The following is a 27,873-nucleotide window of genomic DNA, read 5'->3' on the forward strand; positions in this document are numbered from 1 at the left end:
AAGTTAGAAAATAACTTTTTAAGTTTAATGTGTAACTAGTCATAAAAACCTAAGAGTAGAGTTTGGTGATTTAGCAGGCAATTAAGCATTTATTTTCCCATACAGCTCAAGGAAGAAGAAATAGCTTTCATTGCTCTGATAAAAAATCCCAGTTAATCTGAAAATATCTTTCAGCTTGGGGAAAAAAAAGAAGAAAAAGGATTACATATCTTTCGTTATTTACAAGCATCATCTTACCTTACATCTCTCGGTGAGTTCTGTTTCTAGACGACTTTGGCAGGTATTTTAATTCAGAATTAGTTTCAGCAATACATGCCATTACATCTTCTCTTTAAAACAAACCGCTTTTTCTCTTTTCCTCAGACAAAGTATGTGGGCTAAAAGAGCTGCAGCGTCTCTGCTCAAGCGATTTCATGGACACTCAGAGGCTTACCGTATGAAAGTTAAATCTGAGTAAGGAAGGCATTTTTCCTGTCCCGGAAATCAGTATAACCAAAACCAATGCTGAGCTAATGAGAAATGTTTCTTCCATGTGTTCTGTTTGGCAGACACTGCAAGTCATATCAAGGAAACACGTGATGTTTATAAATACAATATGGCTCGTGTTGTCATAACCTCTCAATGACAAAAAGAGCATTAGAAAAAGCAGACAGCAAAACAGCAGGAAAGATGAGATTTGTATCATTTGGAAGGTCTCTATCAGATAATAGAGGGATTAGCGTTTGCTTTTTCTTTTTCTGCCCAAAAGAAAACAAAGTTTTATAGTACTCGGATCAGGAAGGCAAACACACATGACAACTTATACAAATGCTGTCCTATAGACATCCTAGCACTAAAATGCATTCATTTCATTGTTTGAATTCTTTTCCAATACTTTTCTTCTAAATACCTCTACGTGGTTCAAGGAGTGTTTTGTTGTTGTTGTTGTTGTTGTTTTTTTGAAGCCATGGTATGCAATGAACAAACAGTTTTGGCAGCTTTTGCAGCTTTTATGTTTATTGATATTAAGATTACAAACAATCCAATGAAAAGAAGCTAAACATCTCAAAGAAGCTGGATGTATGTTTACAGGTATCTTAAGCACTCAAGAGGATGATCCTGCTTTTATTATCTGTATCTTTCCTGCAAATCAGCACTGAATTTCAGGCTCCCTAGATGCTTCTTGGGAAGTTGTTTGAGGGTTTTTAGCAATTGTATTTTTTTAAGTTCACAAATTGCATCAATACCTAATGTAGATGAGAACTGAAGTGTTAGCAGCTTGCTAGCCAGGCAGTTTCAGGGGGAAAATTGAAAGTCACTGTTGCACAATTTCAGTAGTAAAAGCTATTCAACACAACAGTTTACCCAACTTATCAAATGTCTGCATCATTTTACAGAACAACTCACTTTAACTCATCCTGTGTCACCTTGGCAGACCAAACCCCCATTGGTGCCAAGAACATCATCACCTTTTGCCGTTTAACTCCCAGCACCGTGGAGTTTCCACGTACCTGCGCTCCCTGACTCAGCTCTGACCGAACTTGCCCTAATTGCTCCTTCTCCGAGAAACAGTCTCTGAACAGAAAACCTAAAGGTGTACCTCAATAAAACAACAGCCACAACAAGCATTCCTTGAATATTCTGGCCTCACCCACCCAGCTGAGGGCTGGGATAAAGCACTGACCTGATAAGGTCTCAGTCAAGTTAGGGAATTAAGCAAAAACATGGTGGGTCTAGAACATTTGAAAACAAAGCGTAACCCACAGACATCATGGCAGGTGGTTGGGAAGAGAAAGACTGCCAAGCAAAATAACCACCCATTTGTTATAAAGTAAAAATTCCCCCAATTCTCAAACTGGCAGACAGATGAAACCCAAAACAAACCACTGCATAAACCAACATTATTAGAATCCAACTGAGCCACCAGAAACGCAGACAGGTTACAACGACAGAAGGGTGAGACTGTAATTTAGGAGTCTTCCTTAGATAAAAGGAGGGTGTAGGGAACAGGGACAGAAAATACACTGTGCACATACAGTAGGAATCATTTCCACTTGAAGTCAGTGGTATAGCACCAGGAGGTCACAGCAACAACCCCAAAAGGAGCTGTGACACCTCCAAAGACATTGAATTCAACACACAAAAACCCCACTGTTCTTTAGTGTCACCTGTTAATATTGTATCCATATCCGACAACTAAACGTGAGATGAGATGCAACCTGGATCCTACACTTCGAAAGTCTGAGAAGATCTTTTCCCCTTATAATCTACGCAAATCACAAAATGTTAATTATAATGGCACGGAGCAGCACAGTTGTGTACACAGGTTTGTAATGGGATTCAAAACAATGCTGGAGAGAATAAAAAGATCATCTGAACTTCCACTTTTGGACAAGAGACAGTATTTTGTCAAAAGAAAGTATTGTTGCATGGAGACCTAGAAAGAGCTGATTAATCTTACATACTCAGGCAGAAGAATAAAAGAGTGAACTGCAGCAACACAAAGACTCCAAAGAAAACAGCTGCTACAGATTTCCAGTGTACAGGTTGGGAAAGGAATAACAAAACAAAGGAAAAGCACATAATGCAAATATTCAGTGAGACAGCACTATGTGGCTACCTCTTGCTTGAAACAATATTAAACATAGCAGGCCTGTCAAACAAATCATGCTCTTCAAGATGTAAATGGCCATGACACAACACCAATAAGCAAATAAGGCACTCTGAATGATTCAAAGAGAAACTGCTGTTTAGAGCTTGTTTACACCCCACACAAAACCCTTTTCTTAAACACAACCCATTCTGAAAGACGCATGAAACGAAAGACCAGGAAATTTAGAGTTAAGGGACGCAAGAGCTGAGTGTTTTGATACAACTTCTGAATTTCACAGATCCCACATTCCTATCGCACATTCAGAGTTTTCTTGTCCATATGGGTAATACTTAATACTTCAAGTGTTACTGCCAATTCTTATACAGGTCTCACATCTGTTTGGTAGTTAAAACAGGTGTCCAAGCTGGCAGCTAACATTATTTTCTGAGATTATTCTGGATCTGTTACATGGAAATGATTATAAATCACATGAATAAAAGCCTGAACATCATCAAACCTAAGGATAAATGTTCCAAAGGGACAAGAAGGCAAACAGTAGAAAAATCTGTAAAGGCAAAACCTTCCAGACCTCAAAAAAATCCAAAGCTCTAACTCACACATGGCAGGAGATACAACCACACTTCAGTATCACCATGGAAACATGTATTTACAAGAGTTAGTTCTTGGTATTCAAAATACTGTTTTTTCACCTCATCTGACAATAACCTGCTTTTCTGTATTTTTTTTTTTTTTTTTTTGAAACAATTTACTATGGTATGGTGCGGAGCACAGTGATTACTGCAGTTACTCCCTGCTTCCTACTGCAGGGAATTCAGTGCTTGGATATCATGGAAAACTGAAGAGAATCAATTTACCCAGTGCAAAGATGCAGAAATAGAAATAGAAACAGAAAGATGAGAAGCATATTTTTTGACTTTTTTTTTTTTTGACTTTTTTTTTTTTTTTTTTTTTTGCTACAATGCCATACCAGTACATCAAATGTACACATTTCTCACTTAGTCCCTCTCCCACTCTGCCACTCCCAACTTTAACGTGACTTGCTAAGGAAAGATATCCATTTTCTCTCCCTCATCCTAACAACCTGTGAAGGTAAAATGCAACCAGATTCAACCAAAGGGTAAAGATCAGTAATCTATCATGGTGCTACTAATTATGCCAAATGAGAGATTTGTGAGAAGATCCTACAGTACTTCTGTCAAGTTGAGAAAAAGTTGTTCTACAGAGAAGCAGCATCAGAAACAGCTCTATTACATCCCCCTACTTCGGGCAAAGCTTGAACTAATATCTGAGCATTACTGCACAAGGAAGAACACAACCAGAAGACACCAATCCCTAGAGAAACAGATTTAATTATTTCCGGCACTCAAGAAAATGCTTGTTTCCATGTTCATAACTTTGAAGTGCAGAAGTTTACCACGATCAAACGGAATACTTTTGCATGCTTTTCTGCAGAGCCCCTGTGAGAATCCTGGCTTCAACTTCACCTCTCAGACTAGAAAGACAAGAAATTGCCAATGTGGAGGAAAGGCCAAATGAAAAGAAGAGCTGTTTTATTGCATGCACACAATTTCAAAATGGTATCTCTAGCATTTCAGCAGAGCAAATATAATATTATATACCATGAAAACATCACTTCTGCAAAGGCCGTCACCATGTCACCTTAATTTTTGAATGATGGCCAAAGAAAGATAACTCAGCCATAGTCAGGAGGTGTTGAGTGTCCATACCTGTTGTACAATGCACTAATTTAAAATAAGCAATCCAAATTAATACAGATTTTGAACAGAAACAGCCACTGTGTTCAAAACAACTATGTTCAGTAGTGCGTAGGTGGAAGAGGGCCAAAGAAGCAGTCTTTACTTCTGAATACAGGTAGCTAATGTGGTAGTTAACCGTATCTGAAAACAGGTCCAGAGTACACAAACAGAACCACAGCAGATACATTTGACATTCACTGCACGTAGAACAAGAAGAGCATTGGTCTAACTTTATAAAGTCACAGTAATATTGCTATAGGAGTTAATGTCATATTACCCAGTGATAGTATGTCATGCTTTTGAATGAAATGTATCAGATATATTCAGTTGCTGCTACAGGAATATAACTAAAATTGAAGAATTTCAGGACCTTAAGGAAGATGCTGAAAGTTACCATGTTAGTCCTTTGCAGGACATATATTTGCTCTCTCATGTTGTGTGTGCACTAGTGTGAATAATCAAGTAATTAGATTTCTGACCTATCAAAAGGACCATTTTATAATTGAAGTACATAAATGAGAGGTGGTTGAGGATAGTGCCTGTAAATAAACTATTGCAATCTTTCTAAAATAATGAGGCCCTAAACTGTTGAAACAGCAGAAATACTTCCATGAAATATTAATAACAAAGCGGTATGACATGCTCAGAATTGATAATGAAACCAAGAAGCAAATGCACAATTAAGCAAATTACTTCACAGGAAATTTTCAGCGCAGTTGAATCAGCTTTGGGGCACACATAAAAGTCACAGTGCGGGCGGGACAGTAGTGGCATTTCCTTCTGGCCCATTGATCTCATTTGGTTGTACCGTTTCCTGGGGACAGACCTAGAATGGGTGGGGAAGAGATGAGGGTGTGTAGCCTCACCAGCACCACCTCCACCACCACTCATGGGTGCGATGTTAGGTATGAGCAAAGCGGTGGAAGAGCTGCTGCACAGCCACACCTCCTGCCCTCTCAGCATTAAGGTGGGAAAACACAGTCCAGTAAAAGGTAAGAGACAGGCAGTGGGAAAGGGGATACGTTTCAAATGCCTTCTCTATACTTCCCCAATATAGAATGTTCACTTGAAAATACAAATACACCAGTCCTCGTTCAATACAGACAGAAAATTCTAGAAAAAGACATAACCATTTACTGCACAACAGGTATTTATCAGTATTTCTTATGTGAAATGGTCATTTACAAAGTATTTCAATAGACTTCAACCTAGGTACATGGGCCCAGCTACTTTAAACCAATCCTTGCTGAAGTCTTGCTGGAGTGAAGTAACACCATGCTGTACTTCACTGTAAAGGGTTTGGAAACATGAAATAAGAAGCTTTAAAAAGCCTAAGCACTGTCCATGCCCCAAAATAAGTAATTAAAGGCATTGTTTTGATTCATGTGCTTTAATGCTAGTAAACAAGAAAAAAAAAACAGTTAATGCTCAGGGCAAATAATTGGAAAACACATAGCAGTTAAGAAACATTACGGAAAGCATTATCACTTCCCTCTTCTGTATGTGCTGTACATCTACCTTAGATTTTATAACTTTTTGTGTACATATTACAGTTATGAATTTAAAGATTTAAAATAAAAACTGGAAGAAAGAGGAGTATAAATGCAACACTAGTACTTACCCTTATATCTCCATTTACAGCTCTGGAAGCGTGATTAAATGCGTGTGCAGGATCTTTGTTGTAAACTTTAAGGAAGGACCGGTCTTGAATATTCCTGGAATCAAAAGAATCAGCAATAATAACAGATGAAAGTAGTTTTATTTACTTTATTGCCTAAAAGTTTCAGGTAACAGACAAACATAGTAGGTCTGCAGCCGACCTATAAGAAAAACCTAAATGCCATAGCTTAGACACACACAAACAAAAGCCTACTTTGATTCTCTTTCCCATGGGAAGTATCATTCTTTCACTACAACTCCACACCCATAAAAATTAGATAGTGTTAAGTTTCTTTCAAGATCCTGCCATAGAATGAAAGCACTTTGAAGACAATAGAGCTTCAACATTTGCACAACGCTCAAAAGCATTTAGTTAATATTTACATGTTTTATTGTGTACTCAACCCACATGAATTTTTGCTATTCTAAGAAGCAAGGATATAAAAGAAAAGTCTTTCTAACTTCAGTTATTCAATTAACATCTTCTTCAGAAATCTAAAAAATAATAACAGGTAAAAACTAATAATTCAGCAGCAGATAAATCATTCCTCTAAACTTTATCTATAATATAGATAAGGTTTTAAGGGAAAAAAAAGGAAAGTAAAAAGAAACAAACAAGTTTTGATGAAATCTACCACAGAAATGGTTTAGAAAGAAAGCCCTAAGAGTTTATTTTATTTAACTGAATACTTTGTCATTCATTAGTTCATTTTTAAACTAACACTGTTAGAAAACAGTTAGATGACAGAAGTATTCTGTTTTGTTTCAAAACCTACCTTCTGATACTTTCATGGCTTAGAAATTTGCACTGAGATCTGCTGATTCCTTGTTCACATTTAATCAGTAGCAAAGCCTTCAATCTACGCTCACTTGCATCCTTTCAAAGCTGTGATTCCTTTCATTTCCCATTAGTGATCTCTAGAGAATTTACTCACACATGTGACTGAATTCCTTTCCTCCAGGTGCAGCTACAACTCTAGTGAACTGATCCTAATCATGGGGTTTATCATTTAAAAATGAAGGAAAGGATGCTTGGGCAGGTCCAATTTCTTTCTTCCAATGTCATATTACAACCAGTGATTGCTTTGAATGGATAGCTAGTCAGAACTTGTGCTCCTGTTGAAGATGTCAAGCAGTTATTAAAGAAACTCCAGAGCTAAGAGACAGATCAGTGCCTTCTGTTTAAGAACTGCAGGGGCTGATGTTTAGTATTTATGAGTGTTTACTTGCAGACTGCATAGGAAAATAGCTACCTTGTGGCAAGTTCAAGTTCTTCAATTATTTATGGTAATGTAAACTGTTTTCCATCTTACAAACGTGACTCTTCTGCTCAGAGACTTGCAGTGGGATTCTCAGTTACCGTTTTTTGCCTCAGACTTGGAAATATGTTCCTTTTGATACAAAACTAACTCTCATTTTCACCTCGAGAAATGCTATATTTTTCATACAAATGAATTTTATGTGCTGTCTTTTCGCTCTGATGGCTATGAGATGGCACCTCAACTAACTGGAGTTTGTTTTAAAAGCGTTCCCCATAAATAATACTTGTAGGAACATGACACTTTAAAGTAAAACATTGCTGTAAGGCAAATCACCAAAATACTAGGCATTTGATCTCCGAAGTGAATTCTATTTCACCTCATGTTGCTATTCTAAGATAAACAGCACTGATAGCACGTATATATTACTGCATGTTCATTATTACTATTATTTGCATTACTGTAGCTTCTCGATGCCTGTGGCATGTTCAAAGGTCTCATTGATCTGTGTGTACTGTATAAACACCCTAGGAAAACAACCCCTTCACCAGCCTACGAGATGAATATAAGACACAAAAGACAAGATAGCTGCAGAAAGATAAGGGAATAAAAAGGCATGAGAAGACCATAGTCTTTCCAGCCTGGTGAATAAGCGGATCCTGGCACCACAGTCATGCGTTGAATAGACAGTGCAAGACAGAGAGGGGAAAAATGGGACTGGATGAAGAACAATGAGGTGGCTTTGCGGATGTTTGTAGATGATTCCATCCAAGCACGTTAGAGGGCTGCCTAAGAGGGAGCATGAAGGCACTTGTTTGAAAATTAAAGACATGCACAATGAAAGTTGGCATTATTAGCCAAGTGGAAGCAGATGGCACTTGGTGCTGAACAAGAAGTGAAAAGTAGCATTGAAGTGGGCTTGAAGACAAGTAGTTTATATTTAATGAGATGGAGAAGATACAGTCAGAGGACAAGTGAAAAAATACATGTGAAACAGCGTGCTTGACAAACTAGGAGAATGATCTTTGTTGCTTCATTTGAATGGGTAAGAGTGAATGAGATTACCTTCATCAAATGTCAAGAAAAGAACATTATGGCAGTTCATGTACGAAAAGCTACATGTTAAAAAGCTGGTGTTAAAAAATGTTACAAAGATGATAATTTAGCCAAGTATTTTTTCACTACAGGGTGTGAAAGGAAAGGCTGCCTCAAAGTAATTTTACACAGAAAAAGAAAAAAATCTGAAAAAAAAATCTATAGTGGCTGTAGAACCCTGAACTGGATTAAGAAAGATTGGTTTATGGACTTAAGAAGCAAGTGAGTGCTTTAACCCCTGTGATTTTTTGTTGTTGTTGTTTTGTTTTGTTTTTAAGAGAGAGAGAGAAAAGGAAATAAAAGGGGGGGAGTGGGATGGCCTCATGGTCTAATGAAGGAGTACATAATATGAGCTGAGACAAGCGGTCTGTGAGAGACCATTAAAAGAGAAGACCAAGATTTTAGTTTGGGCAGAAGAGGTAAGTTTCAAGTCCAACTGCTCACATTCACAGGGAAGGCATCAACAGCAGAGCTAGGTTCACCGGCACGTATAATTTTGCATACCATTTTACAGGATGAATCATAACCAGCTCAAATGTGCATGTAAAAATCTCCATTTGGTGAGATTAATCCCTTTATAAAGCAAAATGGGATAGTTACCCAGGTAGGTATGATAACCCAACTAATCCACAAGGATAAGAAGATAATGAAAGATACAGACAGAGAAAGGGAATGAGGACAAAGCCCTGAAAACAAACAAGCAAATAAATAAATAAATAAATAAAATTAAAAAAAAAAAAAAAAAAACTGAAAATCAGTGCTCGAGAAGACAAAAAAGAGAGGAGAGAGACAGGAAGAAATTCAGAAAAAGCAGTCCCTGAAACAAAGGGAGATCCAAGTTCCAAGAAGAAAGCATTAAAAGTATATGACAGATCTGTGAGAATAAAGGTGTAATGTTCACAAAATCTGGCCATTTGTGACTTGGACAATTGCAATGGAACAGTAGGGAACAAAAGACAGGTTGGAATTAGAAGAATAAAATGCCACACAGGCTGGAAATAGGTCTAGGACTGAACTGGAAGAGTAAAGCTCCAGACAGCGGTTGTAGTGACTGCTCGGTGCAGGACAGAAAGATGGGGTGGACAGTGGAAACTTAACTTGTGTGCAGGGAGTGTTTTGTTGGGAGGCACAGAAACATGTTTGCAATATAAAGAGTAAGCGCTGTAATAGAACAGTAAGTTAATAAAAGGACAAGGCAAGGGATAAGAGGCATAGAGGAACAGGAGGCAGCCTCCAAGGAAGATGGAGAGGTTAGAGTCAACTGAAACATCTGTGTTTAAGGCAAGGAAGAAATAAGATAATTGAAGGAAGAGATGGCAAACAAAGGAGAGAACAATTATACTTTTTATCTGTTCTCTGAGGGGAGACACTGTGTGAAGATCCTGCGAAGATTAAGGAACAGAATGGAGACTTTTTTTTGGAAATTATCAAACGGTGGTTAAAATGCAGCTGGTATTGTATACTTTGGACTGTTGAGGTTTCCTTAGTGAGCAGGGTGACAGAACTGAAGGAGAGAATTTTTCTATGAAGGAAGTCAGCTGGGTTGTGGGATTTCCTCTAGAAATATTCTACAATACAGGCATAGGAACAGAGGAAGCAGATGTTGGAAGCAAGCCAGGCCTGAGGTTGTTAGAGTGACGCCTGCAATAGGAGCAAGGGAAAAAAGGTGGAGTGGAGTGATATTAAGATAATCAGCAACCCCATTCTTAGGGGCAGGGAGGAGACGAAGTCATAAACTGTTAGTCTGAAACTCAAGGGAAGATGGAAGGATAAAGTGAGAGAGAAGGAGCTGATGGGGCAGATGATGGTTGGTAACAAGGCACTCAGCAACAGAGACACAGGAACCCCTATCTTGATTTTATCACCTGATCTGATCTAGTGAATGGACTGTTTGATGTATAAGAAACTTGAGCACATGATGAATGACGATGTAAAAATCAGATGGGTCTTAACATAGGAGTTACAGTGGCCAAACAGGGGTGTGGGAGACTGCAAAACAAGAAAGATTAAAAAAAAAAAAACAACAACCAACCAAACAAAAAAACACAAACAGAAACTGAAATCCAAGAGGCTGGCTGATGACAAGACGCTGGATAGACAGCCTGAGGAAAGCAAGACAGAGGAGGAGTGCAGTGCTATTCAAAGACTAGAAAGAAGAGGAATGGGGGAATTTGAAATGGCAAGGATAGAAAAAAAACAGCTTACTCTTTCCTTAAACTACATGAAATGGAGAAGCAGCTGAGCCAAGTAATCACCAGAAGAAACAAGGCAGTAGTGGACAATACACTTCCCTTACTTTCATGTTATTTTCCTGCACTAGTGGTAGAGACTGGCAGAGAGGAAACACCTTTTCTGCTTTCTTCTCCATCCTCTTAGGCTCTTCTGTCCATTATTTTTACCTTGTAACGTCTAATGAGAAGGATCACAAAGGCCCACCTTATTTCCCTGCACAGTTCTATAGTGTGGCATGCCTGAGGTGGGCCTGAGATTTTTGTTGCTGCATGATCTGGGATTTTCCAGAGTCCCTAAGAACCTAGTCCTTTTGCTTGAAGAACACGGACATCAAGACTGAAGGAACATGGTTAGTTGGGCAGCTGCAAACACACAAAGTAGAGGATAGAAAGAACCATCTAGATGTTAGCCAGATCATTTTTCACTAAGCTCTGAAATAAGTGAAAGAAAGAGACTGCATTAGTTGCTGCATCCTGACATTAAATAGGAAGGTGGTGAGGCTTCTGCAGCAGCAGTTACTAATGCCACAGATTTCTGGCAGTGTTAGATAACAGATAATTGAAACTGTTGAGAGGACATCAATGACATTCATATTTTAAACTTCAGGCTCTCATGGATCAGGTTTTGCTCTGCCAGCAAAGACCATATTTTCTGTAAATGTTTACTTTGTGTTCAGTGTTTTAAATATTTATATCTCAGCTAAAATGCAGTAAAATATTAAATATGTCAACCTGCATGCATTATATGAATATTTGAACAAGGTGCACCATTCATCAATGGCTTGTGCAACAGATGTTGCACCTACAGCAAGCCTCCCATATTACTTAGATACCATTGAACAGGCCTTTATGTGTTAGGACACTATCTGTTAGACAATTATCAGCTACAAAAAAAAACAAACAAAACAGTAAACAATAACAACAAAAATCCAAAGCCCAACAGCTGGAATTCCTTCTACACTTACCTCACATCACACAATTCATAGTATATGTTTCTGCTCTCATCCTTGATGTAAATGGCCACACTGGGCGATTCCAGCATTTTCATTGTCAGCTGCTGGGGGAAGGCACTTACAAAAAGGGCACGAATTGTGTCTGTGCTTGTGATTTCATTTGGCATCCTCAACTGCTTTGTTTCATCTCCATACTGAAGATATAAAACACCTAGAAGCAAAATATAACAGCAAATTTAATATTCTTAAGTGCACAGAAATCATCTGTCCTTCCATGTAGGAAATAGACCAAGACCACAATGAGTAGAAAAAATCAGCTCACACCTCTTGCGCATAAAGTACATACAAAATGTTCCTTTTCAGCACAATATTGGAGTAGAGCATTGAACGCTGATAGAGTTGTGCCTTGATAAATATGCTTGCTCCAGTATTGTACTTTGCTGAGAAGCCTATTATTACAGTTTTTCAGTTAGATAAGTTAGAAGTTTACCTTAAGAAGGCCAATGGAAAATCCCAAACACACCAAGTCTGCTCTACAGGGGAAGGTGTTGGTAAATCACAACGTACGTTTATTCTTAGAGTAGCTGAGGAAGACCTTCACCCTTTTATATCACCCAGTTACCATTAAACATAAATTTTGCATTTTGGCCTCCTGCTTATTGAACAGTCCCCCTCAAAAACAGACTTTCATTTTAACACTAGCAATTTTATATTCAGAGTTCAATTTGCTGGCGTTATAAAGCCCCAGGTGAAAGTCCTAGCAGGAGTAAAACTGAGGTCTCATGCATAAACAAGAGCAATTTCAGATCCTTTCAGTTTCACAGCAGTGTTAATAGGCAACCTTAGCACTTGGTGAGAAACATGAACGATCTTAGGATGCTGGGTTGTAAAATATGGATATTCTTATTCACTAAAGACAAAATGTATACCATTCTGATAAAGCTAGCTCTCTGTTTTCAAGGAATGGGAGACTGTAAGGTGTTGGATAATGGAAAAAACATGGATCATACAGATCAGGGACTCAGTGAAAGGATACCCAGTACCTCTTCCACCCTGCCTGTGTTGGCCCTACCAGGGCCATACTGACTCTTTTGTAGCCAGTGGCTGCCTGTATTCCTCTGGCTGGTGCTGTAGAGCAAGTTGGACTCATTAGCTTTGAGACAGCGCAGTCCCACTCCATCTCAAGCTACAAAGCCCATCAAGGACGAAAGGACTGAGAACAGAGACCTCAATCATCAGCAGAAGTCAGACTGGACTTGGTACGCTTGATTGGCTCTGACCATGCTACACGTAAAGACCACCAAAAGGTGTTCTCATGAGCATCTCCAATGTAGGAAAGCTCTTTAGGACCTTCATGGAAGAAAACAGGCTGCTATCAGATGGTTGCAACCAAACTAAGAAAATTCCTGGGAGCAGGAATTCCTGCTGCACCTACTGCACCTACGCCCAGCACTAGGGAGTAGATGCAGAGGGAAATGCTCAGCTGGACTGCTTTGGGTACAGAGGAAAAAGGGTACTGGCAAGCCCATCTGAGCCTGCATGTCCACTCCATACTCAAAGCAGATGTCCTGCCTGAAAATGGATTGTTGGGATCACACTGAGTTCTTTCTGAGCCATCTCAGGTGTGTCTGTACAACAGTGCATTGTGCTCGGAAGGAAAACCTTTACTCCCATGCTAGCTGCAAGAGATTGAACAGGTATAGCTTTTGCAGTGGTATCTAAAGACAGTAAAATGGCACATTATGCACTTTGCAGACACTTACCAGGCCAAAATGAGATGGAGGAGGAAAAAAAAAAAAAAAGCAGAAAAGAAAAAAAATACCACTGAAGTTTGTAGTTCCACCAGCTGTTTGAGATTTGAAGCTAACTGCTTTGTACATGGCTAACTAGCCATAGGAAAGCATTGGGATAAGGGATCTGCTCAATAATTAGTGATTACAGAAGCATCTACACTGAATTCACGGTAGCTCATGTAGATACAAGCAAGCCAGTTTTACACCACCTATTTTTCATGCTGCCAGCACATAATGGCAGAAGCTCAGCATTCAGACTGAACTAACTGCTACTGTCTTTATTATATTTTCAGGCAGACTTTGGGGCCTGAGCAGAGTTTTGTGCTGCCATGCCTTGCATCTGCCAATAACCAACAGAGGTAGGCTAAAACTAGGCAGGGTATTTTACACAAACTGAATTCACCACAATAATTGTATCACAGATGGACTATGTGTTATTATATCGTGGTCAATACAAACAGGAGAGTTGGGAACATAAGGTCCTCGATGCTGTTACCATCAGTCATCACCAAATCTCAGCAAATCACATAACTTAGATGGTGACTCAAACATTCTCACATGAAAGTCATCAACAAGGGGACAACATTCCCATAAACTATCAACAACAGCTTAAAGTCCTGAGGTACAAACACTGAGAAAAACAATGGCAAAAGCTGAAGTCCTAGAACATAAAGGCATTTAGTGAAAAAAAAAAAAAAGATATTTTAATCTAAGATGAGCTATCTTAGGCCTATGTATTTTGTATAGTCCTTTGTATTTTTGTTACTATATTGCTATAAATGAATGAGTACATACTTAGGCAGACATGCCTATAATCAGTGGGTAGATAATTGTTCTTGAAGCTAGGAAAGGAAGATGTCAATTGTTATGAACACTAAACAGACTACTCAATATTACCTAACCATTATTTAATATTAGGCTGCTTCTGTAAAACATTTTTAAAATCATGTTTCTACTGTTATCAAGAGCTGATATTTCTTTTATGAAAATTGCCATCAGGCCCTTTATGAATCCTACTATAAACGTCTATTTTCCTTTGGTTGGAAAAATTGTTTCAGACTGCAAGGTCACTATTTTTATTTCAAAGGTCGAGGAATTTTTTCCTAAGAATTTTGTTTTTGATGCCAATATTTCATGAGGTATTAAACATTTTTTATTATTTATTTCATTATAATTTGAGGCATCATTCATGTCTTTATGTTCTTTTAAGGTAAAAATGTTTTTTTAGTGCTCATTCAAATACTCTCTGCTGTGAAACACCTTTTAGAATTCAGAAACTAACTATATTTGATTTTTTTAAGTACACATTTTTAATGATTGCATTTAGTTCACTGTTCCAAGATGTGCATAAACATTCATTTTTGATGATAGCTTTCAGTTCTTAGGCAGAACACAAGGAACCTTCAATATTTTGTTACTATAAACTTTCTTGGATTAAATAGCAAAAAAAAAAAACATTTTTGGTCAAAAATACACACATTTCATAGCAGCTTTGCAGGTGTGTGTTGACTCTTTTCTGCTTAGTTTAAAAGTTAGTGCAGAATGCAGAAAACACTGCTTTTGCATCTCAGGGCAATAAATGGATTCTGAATATTGAGCTACTGAAACCATTAACACAAAAGAAATGTTAGAACTGAAAATCTTTCTCGTTCATGAGCCTGAATTATTCCAGAACAGTCTTGACTCTGCCTGTCCTCAAATGGTCCCACAAAATATTGATCCAAAACAAGATTGCAGTCATCGTTAGGTCTTTGATTTTCAAAGCAAATGTGAATGTTATCCAAAAAGATCATGCCTTAAAACATACAAATCAGATAAATGTTTTGACCACAAGATTACTGTAGGGGTAAAAGACACTGTCAAAGGCATAATAAATTCTCTTTTCCTTACTCTCCCTTAAGTCACAAGCCCTTTATAAAAACTACTGCCTTTCCTCTTGAGGTGTCTGATACATTTCATATTATAGCAATGCTTTAGGGCATTTCCTATTTGACAAAACTAACTGCTCACTCCTAAAAATCCTGTTTCAGCATGACAGGATATAAACACTTCCAAATTAATTCATTATTTTAAGTCATACACTTTAGTTTTCTCACACACATTGATGGGCTGAAATTCTGAACTCTGGCAATACAGAATCACAGAATCACAGAATAGTCTAGGTTGGAAGAGACCTCCAAGATCACCGAGCCCAACCTCCATGGCCGCAGGGAGGTCTCCATGGCCTCCATACCCACATGGCCAGCTTCATGGAAGCTGCTAGAGCTCTGAGGTGTGTTTTACCCTCAGCTAAAAAATTACTCTCTTGGAGAATTAAAGTAAGAAGAAATAAAATATAGCTCAGGTACAGGTTTTTTTTGGGCTCAAGCAAAGAGATGTTAATGTCTCCATGTACCCTGAAGTTCCTCTTGCACTTAAGCTTCTGTCACAATGGATTTACCTGAAACCTGAAGATTGTGCAGAGTTTTAAACACAAAACAAACTGGACTGTTACATGCCCTGCTAGTCTAGGAAGTCAAGAAACACCAGGGTGCATGAGAAATACACTGTGTTAACAGCCCATAGTCCAAGTCAGCCAACACCGTGGCTACCACTCCTAGGTGCTCCTAGATGCTGCCAAGCCTGGGCTTTTCTACAGCTACAGTCAAACTGCAGTGTTAGGCTTTCCCTTTCTTTATGCTGGTATAATGCTTTCAGAAACACCTCTAGAAATTCTGATTGTTCTTTATCCTATGGGCAATGAATGGGCCGTGGCATTAAACACAGGCTATAGTAGAAAACATTTACATGTAAGCCAGGCCTTAGAAACTTAAACCTCCTTACAAATTGCTTCACAAAATTCCTGTCAACAGAAAAGTATGTTTTATAGTAAGGGAAATTAAACACCCAAGAGGTGAAAGGACATGTTCCAAGAAAGGCTTACAAGCACATAATCCAGATCTTCTGATGATCACGCAACACACCACATGATCACCCCTTCCTTCCTTGCATGCAGAGGTCTTTCAAAAACAAACCACTTTCTGCTCCTCCCTTTAGGAAGGGTCAGTAACAGAAAGACTTGCAAAACAGTCTTCTCCCTCAGGGCTGGTCTATATGCAAAGCAGCATGGTGTCATGAAAGATGTGCTGTTAACCTGATTTACATAGGCAGAGCCTTACACACAAGGTGAACCCACCAGGGCCTGGAGCAGCCACCCTGATCCTGTAGTTTTTCTAGCACTGTTCTGGGGACTGCCTGTGCTGTGGCTGTGGCTCATGTAGATGCACCAGGCCTGTGGCAAGGCACTCGGCTCAGATGCATCTGCCAGTGCTGCAGCAAGGGCTGTAGAACCCAATTATTTACTGAGGACATGTCTACACAGTATAACAGTGAAGCATAACTGAACTCATGGGATCCAGGATGTCTACAGAGCTGCACTGTACCCTTACCAGCAAGCACAGGACTCCTTAGTTGCAGGTGGCAAAGGCTTATTCCTCATGGCAAAAGCTAATGCTGTGTAGGCAGCATGACGCCACCCTGCTCACATCTCTCAGCACCTCCATCTACTATATGGTGCTGACCTAATCCTGACTAAACACCATGTTATCATGGTTTTATTGCTAGCAATGACCTCAGTGCTGGGCAGCTGAAAGTTAGTTCAGGGATGCTTAGAAGAGCTTTAATCACAACTAGCTTTTATTCACAGAACAGGAATTATCCTTACAAACTGGCTATTCAGCAGAAAAATGTGAAGCACTCAACAGTGAAACAAAGTTAAATATCTGATAAATCAAAAATAAGTTAACAAATATAATTAAGTTGTCTTCTGGGAGCTTTACAAGTATCAGTTAATTCTCTCACACAACGAATTTTAAATGGAAAAACACTGGTACACTCATAATCAAGGAAAGAAAACCAAATCAGAGGAGTTAAATAGCCTCTCAGTGTTAGAAAAGAAAATATAGTCAAAGTTTAGTCAAAGTTGGAGTCCATGTGTTTCTTTGCTGTGAAGCCATAGGAAACTCACTGTGCAGGTAAGACACCTTGCAAATTTCTGTATTGTAAATCTTATTGACATCTAGTAACACCTTAATCCATGGGCTCCCATCTGAAGAGAACTATTAATGTATTTGGCTGATGCTTGATGCTTGGGTGACAGAGCATTGAAACCTTCCCACAGAACCAGGAATCAGAGGCATGAACAAGGCATTGCTACTCTCTTCTGACCCAGATACTCTATATACACTCTGGAAATTTTCTGTCCAATTTGAAAGTTTCAAATAATTAGTAAAGATGGTTGGACTAAAGCAATCAAAGGCATTGGCAGCTCTGGAATTTCTTTCAAAGAAATCAAAGCTGCAAAGCTAGGTATAACAAACACAGGGAAAAATACGTATAGGAGGCCTCTACATCATGTTGGGTGAGTAATGCCACCAAAATAGTACATTAGGGATTAGTAGAGAATATATAAGGAATGGAAAAATAGATAAATTAGCAAAGAAAGCTGTGTCTTAAGAAATATGGAGCACATGGTAAGGAAATACAGTAAGAATTGCCAGAAATCAAGCTGAGTTATGTTTTGGAAAGTAAATTAAATAACATAGTGTTGAGTTACTAGATTTATTTTACTCTTTACCTAACTATCAATTAGCCGTATCTTTTTGAGATTATGGACAGTCTTTGTCTTTACATGCTGGTTTAGCTCGATCTTCCACCATATGGCCATTGAGTCACTGGCTCTGTCTGCACCTTCCCTCACGCTGAAGTCAGCAGCAACGCCAAGAGCAGATGTGAGAAAATGAACCCATATTAGTTCCTGTTGAGTCCTGTATCAATTCTAAAATCTAAGGATAACTTTTAAAATCTTGATAACTGTTTTTGTTGGAACATTTCAGGATGATCCAGAGGGGATCACAATATAGACTGCCAAGCATTTCCTCAAAAATCAATTTAACATTATTTTTTACTAAAATGGCAAGATCCTTCTAATTTTTCTTTGATTTTCCCTTGGCACAATTATAATATATAGGACTAAGAGTGGCACAGCCCCATATTGTTCCTCCCTCACACTATGGGATAAACAGAGATAACTCATAGCTGTTGTCCTTATCACCAAATTCTGCAAAAGTTATGCAGATAAAACTTTATTACACTAACACCTCTAGCAGTGTGGAAGAAACTCCTCAATATGCAGTTCTTTCTTTCCACACCCACAATACTTGTCTCTCTTATTTCACCACACACATTTTCAACTAGTCTGAGGTCATTGCCATGATCCTTGTGGTATTTCTAGCCTGAAGCTCTCGTACTAGTTTCCATTAGCTACTCCCTGCTGATAATCTGTCCTCCACATTCATAAAGCGTCTATAAATATTCTTAGCTGTCTTCAAGTACTAAGAGAATCAAGAAGTAGATCTTTTCATGAAATAAAATATTTATTAATATAATTGTATTCCAGAACAGCCTGAAGACTTTTGCTCAAGGTATTAAGTTATTTTATAACTATTTTAATAAAAACAGGAACTGCTGAATTTAGTCCAGTACTGCTATTTCATCATTGTCTGCTATTTACTGCAAAGTGCTGTAATTCTGCATTATATTTATTACCCAGTGAAAAAGACATAGGAAATTTAGCAGTTACATATAATTTCAACTAAACAATTTTGAGAAATAATGATTTTTATCTGTCACTCAAATACTAGCACTTTACTACAAATGAATACTTTTAGCTGGCTGAGAAGAAAAACAAACAAAACACCAAAAAAAGACAATGGACAACTTTCTTTACCTAGAGAAAACTTGCATTTGTCCTATTTGATTTCAGGGGGGAAAAAAAAGTGAAATCACCTATTGGCAAAGGCAGTACCATATACCCATGTCAGCAAGCCCATCAAGCACAGACAGTTACTTTTATCATCTTGAGAGTTTGCGGAAACATTTCGGTTTAACCTAGTTCCCCAGGTAGAAAACAATGTTCTGGCAGGATGACTTTTGGACAGTAATTACATCTATATCGTTGCTCTTGCCAGAATAACTCCACTGACCAGCAAGATGACTTTTTCATATCCCTAACTGACAAAATGATGCCAGTAAACTTGGAAGAACAGAGAAAGTCTATGATACTTAATGACAAAATATAAAAAAATGACAAGTGAACAACTCAGTGAAATAAACTAGAAAGTCCACGTGTCCCAGAGCTATTTTTCAGAGGGCCCATAGGTTCTGCCATGCAGGATAGACTCCAGTTCACACCCACCAAACAATTTAGTGTAGTAAAATCAGAGAACTACACATGAACAGCTACAGGTCTTTCCTATGCAGAGTCTGGCAGCCATGCTGCTTTTGCCCACCAGAAGCTGAGCCCCCGGCCTCTGAAGAAGCCAGCCTTGGCCAGCCGGCTCCCAGCCAGAGGTAGTAAGCTGGCGAGTACAGCTTCAGAGGATGTGTCTGCCAAAGACTACATAGACACGCTAAGCATTTATGGACCATGTAAGCAAGTATTTTACACAGGGACACTTTTGCTTTACATTTTTAAAAGGGCAATAGCAAAACAAAAACAAACAAACAAAATACATCAAGCTTCTTGTAATATGTATACTTCCTCTTGAATAAACACAAAAGAGAGCAAGGTCCTACCCAATTGCATTTCCTTCCTATGTAAATGAGCTGTATCAAACATACATTATTTGAGTGGTGACTCTTGTTTATAAACCCTGCTTTTTAGCACTAAATTATGTAGAAGTGTTATGTTCAAGGGCAGAATCTGACCATGTTATTACTTCATATTCATAGGCCATATATGATTTGGTAGTTTTGCCACACCTACCAAATTCTCTATGTTTACTATAGGAATTACCTTCAATACTTTTGAAGTTACTTCATTTCTAAAGAGTTCTCTACTGTCAGTAACAAGTTTAGGGGTTGAGCAACCAGCACATGAAAGCACAGTTGGTTCGAGTATCGCACCAGATGAGTGAGTCATTAAGACCTTAAGTCATTAAGGCCTACATTTAAACAGGATCATGGAATTGTGAACTTACTTGGCATGGTTAAGGAGAACATTGCCAAAAGGCCATTTGCTGGGCTCACTCTTTTATACTAGTGGAGCCCAAAATCGAGATAGTAACCCACGTGCAACCTCACAAATGCTGACAAGAAGGGGATAATCACTTCGCTTGATGTGGTGGCTGGTTTTGTTCATGTAGCCAGCTATGCAGCTTTCATTGCTGCAAGGACACACAAGGACTATAGTCATATTGCTTTTAGACCTTAAGTCCTCTTCAGAAAGCTGCTCCCAAGGCAATTTGTCCCCTGCCTATGCTGTTGCACAAAGACTCTGCATTTTCCTTTGTTGAGCATCACGAGGTTCCTGCCAGCCCATTCCTTGAACTCACTGGGGTTTCGGTGAGAGGCAGGTCGACTCTCTAGTACACTAAAAGCTTGTTGTCAACTCTAACCCTGATGTTGTTCATTCCATCCCAAGAACCAGGTTGTTGATGTTAAGAAGTACTAGCCCCAGAGTCCACCGCTACGGAAGACCACTCAATACAACCTGCATAGTTGGACTATATAGTGTTAAGACCCATCCACCTTGAAGGCCACCCATCTCTCCCCAGTGTGGCTACAGGGATCCTACAAGAGGTGTGTGAAAGGCTTTCTTAAAGCCACAATAATCTACATCCACTGCTATCCCCTCATCCCCACCACCAGTAAAATCATTGTAGAAGGTAATGGAGTAAAAGCAATGGTACCAAGTTTATTCGATGAAACTGTTGAGTAGCTAAAATTTTATCCAGAAGTGCTTCCAGCTTGAGAGTTCTCCAGACTATTGACCCTAATATCCCAAAAGAGTACCCTAATCAGCAGGCTATTAACAAGCCTCTGGTGCAGCAATTATCCTCTTATCCTGTTTAACTCAGGCTACCCTATAGCCAAAAATGCAAAAGAGGGGGCGAGAATGAGAAAAAAGCAAACCAAGAGACAGCTTTGCATGACAGCATAGAGATGACAGGATTTCCCTTTGAGAACAGAAACCTGAATCCAGGCCCAGCTCCGTGCAGTAACTGTGCATTAGCATCACTACCTAAATATATAAACAGTAGTGGAAGCAGTGACTAAATCCTAGAGTTCCTCATTCAGGGACTTGCTGTCAGCGCCGTCAGTGATTCCTAAACACACTGTGCAGAGGGAGAGGCACTACACTTTTCTGACTGGCCAAATTCTTGAACTTCTCACAATGCATGGAATTGCAATACACTTCTTGCTTGCAGGGCTGCATGTCCTTTTGTAAATGGATTAGTGTTAGACTTGTGAATTTTACCTAACATGCAACTTTGATGAAATTAGTCCAAGTGATAACTCTATGCTAGATATGACCCATACCTTTCATTGGAAAGGTGATTTGGCCTGTACAGGCTACTGCAGCTGCCAAATTGCTCTTCCAGAAGATACCAAATGCTGAAAGCCCAAATTACTGCTGCTGATTTCGAATAAGAAGCAGTAATATAGCAGAATGAAAACCTTGCACCTCTGGTTCAGGCATGATTTGGAATAAAGAGGGAATATAGTTTATCAATACGGATCCTAATTACCTCTCCTGTTATCTTCACCACTTTTAATTTGGGTTTATTTACACTGCAAGGTCCCTGAACAGGGACATTTTATCACTATGTGTATTACCCAACACAGGTAGGTCACATTTTCAGTTGGGGTCCTTTAGTATTACTGCCGTGTAAATAAGTAATAGAGATTGCATACAGAAAACATGTAACAGACATAGTAGTGACAGACACAGATAGCTAATGGTTTTACTTAGCTCGTTGCACATCTTCTATTACAGAATCAACGCAATGAGTCCACTGGATCCATGCTGATACACCATGTTACAACGCGGTCAAATCCAGCTTCAGTGTGACACAGCATCTAAAGCACACTGTTTATCAGCTTTTTAGTGGCAGACAGAATGTGCTTCTGTTGAGACAGTATGTGCTAAATAATATCTTGCTTCTTGGAAATATATTTTTTTCAGGTACACACAAGATACTCTTTTATAGAAGGAAGAATGTGGTAGGTAATAAATGTGAGTGCACAAGTGCATGCCCGGGAAGGCCCACATTTCACTCTGCCATATATCTGTCTTTCACAAACCATATAGGGACAATAAATGAAACAAAAAAAACCCTCTCAGCACTATGATATGTCGGTACAATTGTTTACCTTCCCTTGGTCTCTTGCTGCAAAACATTTCAAATAGGAGGTGATTTTTATTTTCTTTCCAAGTGCTAAAACTTCATCTACAATTTGAAGAAATGTGAACAAAGATGAAGCCTAAAAAAGTTGAATAGGAACACTACTGTTACCATAGAATATTTTAAGGTAACAGTAGTAGGATCTGTGTTTCAGTTCCATAACTGGAACTAGTTGTTTCAGGTTGTTTTTCCTGTAGACCTGCCAGCCCACTTTAATGTATCTGACCATGACAAAAAATATTTACATGACCTTTTTGCATGTTGGCTGCTTTGCATACACTGTAAAAAGACAAGATAGGGAAAATTTCTTTAAGATGACTGAATACATTAAAGCTATACTCAGCTTTGACTTGAAATACAGTTCCCATGGAGTTCCTCTCCCATGAATTAAGCTGAAGATACTGCTGACTTCATTAGGCTTGAGTCATGCCCTAAGGAATCCAAGGGGGCAGTTCCACTACTAATAAATCACAGACTTCTCCTATAAATCTGTACTGATTTAACACCTGTTTTAATATCCAGCTCAAAAATAGTAAATAGTAATTAATTACCACCAGTATATGTCTACCTTTACAATTTTTATTTTTCTTTGTAAGTTTTACAGTACATTCCACATAAACTTATGAAGTTATTTCTACCATCAGGTGGCAGCAACCAAACTACTGACCCTCTCTCTGCAAAAATTCTCCTGTGTGTAAAATGGCAATCTCTGAATCTGTCTTTAATGGGTTTTGAGAAACACCTGCAAGAGCTGCTGCAAAAGATCAAGGTGTTAATATTATAACAGCATTTCCATGGAAGGTAGCAGCAAACTAATCAATCAGACGTTAAAATTGTGCCTGCCAAAATGTGGGACCAAGAGGGCTAACAAATAATATTCAAAATATTCCATGATTGTTTAAGACCTTCCTCATGCTAATCCTGAAGCAGTTGTGCAATTTCTGTACTGCAGTAATCCCTCCAAAGGCAAACAAAATGCAAATGTTGGCAGGATCACACATTTCTGCAGAGGCCTTTTCAAGCCACCCAATTTTAGGCACATGTTTGCCAGTAAGGAGCCCACTCATCCTCTGCTCCTCATCCATCTGGCCTGGAGCAGGCAGGCCTCCCACAGGAGGTGCCTGCAGCCCACAAGTCATGAAGCTCCATCCTCCTCCCTGAGTTCTCAAACCCAAATCCTTGTGGTTTTTGGAATCCCTGCTAATACCATATTCTCCCTTAATCCAGCCTGCACTCTGTGTTACACAATACATATTTCTCAAAGGGCCCAATCCTGTGGCAGCTGGAGGTTGGTAATCACACCCTGACCTTTGGGGCTACAACCGATCTTGTCAACCACTCGATCACCGCAGTGGATGCCAGCACCCACTCTTACAAAGGACCAGGACCATGTTTTGTAAAAATATGCCACATGAGAGAGACTACAAGTAAAAATATTTGCCAGCCCTCATTTCACTGGGGAGGTAGCAGAGCACACGCTCGCTTCTGCCATAACCTTGCCAGGTGCTTGCCAGGTTCTGCTTCCTTCAGGCGAATTGCAAGTGAAGTCTGTTGAAAGGTTTTGAGCACTGTCCAGGTTTCAGCTGATTCTTGCTCCGACAGTTTTGCTAGATAATTTTTTTCCCACAGTTATCACGCTGGAAAAAATCCCAGCTTTCAAATAGATGTTTTAAAATACATTTAATTTTCTCTTGCACAGTGAATTAATTTATTGTAATACTCACTTTGTCTCCAGGCTGCAGATTGATGAACAAAGTGATGATTTCTGATGGACCTCTTAGCCAAAAAATCAGCTGAAACTGAGGCTGAGTTCAAAAACTGAGGCTGAAATTTTACATGGACCCAGAACTGGAATACTGCTTTCTTTGTCAGTTCAGCGTGGCATGCGACAGCCTCCCATGTTAGAGTACTGTGTCCTATTAGATCAGTCCTGACGGACAAAAACACGATGCTAAGGTAGCCAAAATGCATTGCCGCTATTCCTTCTCCAGCTCCATGTTAATTCAGACCACGGTTTAAAAACAAACTGACTCCTATGTAGTTAGTAAAATAGGAAGCTATGGAAGAATTACAATTTCAAAGAGAATAAGATCAGTTTTTTAAAATAACAACATTGAGATATTAAGTGCAAAATTAATAAAAATGCATATAAGTTGGTCATTTTCCTCAATGAAATATTTTGGCTGAGGATCAAAACATAAATTGTATTTAAATTAGATTAAAATAATAGAGTTAGAGAGGGAAGTGATTATACATAGCTTGTTTATAATCATGTGAACAGAATTATTTTCTCAGTGCTTTTAAAATTCAAGTTATAAACAGTTTCCTGTTTTTTAAAAATAAACTCTGCTCTTGTACTTCTGGAAGTAAAAACAATCCTAACAGGGTCACACTCTGCACAGAATCTCAACTGTAACATTTCAGAACATTGCTCATAGTAGTGTTAGCACATGCTGGCAGAAAAGGCTGAAAAAGACACTAAAAGAAACACAGAACAATAATCTAAAATTGAACTATTTGAGAATCATTTTTAGATTATCTTTTAAAACAAATTGCTTGCTATCAATAGCTCCTGGAACAACTTGGAAATGACAGACTGTGGGGTTGTGACAGTGTATTACCTCCTATTTGGCTAGTGTGATGATCCCTTAAGCCACACACAGAGCTGTGACCCTTCCTGCAACACAAGGGGGAGAAGTCTTATTTTGCTCCAGTTTCAAAATCTAAAAACTCTCCACTCAAATGTTTCATATTACATTCTTTTGCATACTTTATTATTTTTTTTTCTGTCTGCATTTTGTCTGCTTGTGCTGGGATAAGCCAGGGTCTTGTCTCTAGCGTAGGAGAGACAGGCTGAGATGGGATGCCTTTCATGGTCTGAAGTCATGGCCGTTAAATAAACCTGTACACCTTCATGTGACGGTCCTCTGTTAGGACCTGGACAACACAAGGCAGTATATGCAATAGATGTTAAAAATGGACTGCTTAACAGTGAGCTTCTGCAGCTCAGGTCCTCTCATCCTAGCAAAAAGATACTGTCCAACCAGAATAAATTCAAAGAAGGGTAGCAATGATAATCAAATGTACAGGATGATTTCCAGGTGAGGAACATATGATTACAGCAGCACTTCCTAGCCCAGAAAAGAGATGACCTGAGGGAAATGAGAGAGGCCTACAAAACCAGAGATGGCCTGAGGGAACAGATAGGGATCTAATGTTTGCTGTCACTTCCAGCACAAGGACAAGGATGCATGACATGACCTTAAAGCAGATAAGCAAATACAAAACAAAGCAAAAGAAAAGCAATTGTTGGGCAGTAAACCAACAAAACTTACTGCCAAAGTCAGGGCTGCACTGTTGTGGATGCAAAAAAATTACGTGGGTTCAAAGGGAGACTGAACAAATACCTGGAGGAGACATCTCTTGAGGGTTATTATATAGACAGAAATCACAACCAGGAAATCCCTAAGCTGAAGATAGCTTGAGGCTGGGAGAGTAGTCAAGGGAAGGAGCGTACCTACACATACTTATCCCTCTTCTTACTCTTGCTTTGACTAGCTGCCTATGGTCCTCACTGGGGACAAAATACAGGGCTGGGTGGACTCTTGATCTAACCCAGTATGTCTCTTCTTATGTTCCTATCACTTTATTCATAGTGAGGAGCACGTAAGCATACTGTCTTTTCAGAAGACCGGTGTCAGATGTGAATACTGACAATAAAAAACCTTTTTTCCACTTCAGTGTCTGGGGGAGAAAACACTGAAAAAAGCACTTGTGCACAGCAGGTCACCCCCTTTGATGTCAGTGAAAAGCTCTCCGAAAGCTGTTTATCAATTCTTGTCTTGCATCTGAAACAGAATTTCAGAGCTGAGGTATTGTACATGGCTTGAGGAACACATGTGCATGCACCGGGTCCTGATGCTGATGAAATGATGCTAACTGCCTGCTGAAACTCATGTGGTGAGGCCAGACTGTGAGTCCCACAGAGACCTGCCAAGTCTCAGTCTGCTTCACATCACCAAGTACAGGTTTCCTAGAAATCCTTAGCGTGACATGTGCCCTGCTGTGGACTCCCTAGCCAGCAGTGACATACAGGCAGCGATGAATCCTCTGTATGTATATTAGAGATGTGTTGCAAGCTTGCTCTTATAAACACCTCTTAACTAAAAAGTATTGTGCAGGTTGGACAAAATGTTGGTGGGCCAGTGGACTTTGGGAGGGCACCAGTGTCACCCCTTGAGCTGACACAGGCAGAGCCCGGCCCTTCTCCACACCCCTCTGCTCTGCCCTCCGCCCCGACATCCTGCCCAGGTTTCTGCTCATTTGTTGCGTTCATCATGATGCTCTTGACAGAAACTGTCTTAGCCTGTTGAGGAATAAGTAAGGCACCATGATAAGCTTACACGCACAGTGTGATTTACAGCCCAGGCTTTGGTTTATGTCACCCTCTGTGTCGGAAGAGTCTCCAGGAAAGCAGCATTTCAGTTTATTGCCTCTGAGAAGAAACATGCCTTCCTCAGCAATCCGCACACAAGTTACATTGCGCTGCCTCCTCACCGTGGCTTAACTGCCCTCTGGTGTCTTCCCTTAAAAAAACAGCCTGTACTTGCTCCATCCATCAGCTAGAGCAGTCACAACCACCACCGTTAGCAGAGGAGCTCCAGCTCACAACTGGGCTCTGTTCGCCCTCAGATACAGGAGTAACAAAGGAGGCATCTGAGTGGCAGCAGCAGAGCTGCACACCTGAATTTCTGTATCACTCGTGTCCCCACAGAGGTGGAAGAGCGCTGCCCTGAAGAAAAGGGCATTTCCATCAGCCTATCCATTCAAATCCTCTCATACAAATACCAAATCTTTCCTCTAAGAACTGGATCTGTCAGGCAATGATATCTCTAGGTTGTATCCTACTAGGTCTAGCTTTGAAGAAACGATGAAGTGACAAAGCCTGTATCTCCTGTCTGAAAACGAGGGCACAGACCTGTACTGAGTCTGCTGCCACATAGTATGCAGGCTTGGCAAAAAGTATTTGTAATACTGATTTCAACTGTCAGCCTGTCATGTCGGGGTCCACATCTTTCCCCTTATTTATCTCGTTCCTAGCACACTTTCAGATACTATGAAAATAATTTCACCATTCCCCCAGGTTAGCCAGTACCCCGTACTGAGATCTTTTCCAAAAATTACCTTGACGTTAAAAATAACGTGGTACCTTTTTTAAACCTCAAACTATTTAAAAATTATTTTGAATGAACAAATGGAAAGCATGGGCTCAGACCATAGTGGAGAGGGACTGAAGCAGGGTCTTA

General features: G+C 39.4%; 1 protein-coding gene across 1 annotated transcript in view; it reads right to left on the bottom strand.

Moving 5' to 3' along the window:
• Positions 1–27,873, bottom strand: part of KIAA1217 (KIAA1217 ortholog) — a 237,831-nt gene that overhangs the window by 69,441 nt on the left and 140,517 nt on the right. Inside the window, 2 exon segments of the mRNA XM_035318446.1 lie at positions 5,972–6,065; positions 11,560–11,758. Coding sequence (XP_035174337.1) covers positions 5,972–6,065; positions 11,560–11,758 — 293 coding nt within the window.

The sequence above is a fragment of the Oxyura jamaicensis genome, chromosome 2 (genome assembly GCF_011077185.1).
Source record: "Oxyura jamaicensis isolate SHBP4307 breed ruddy duck chromosome 2, BPBGC_Ojam_1.0, whole genome shotgun sequence".
NCBI lineage: Eukaryota > Metazoa > Chordata > Aves > Anseriformes > Anatidae > Oxyura > Oxyura jamaicensis.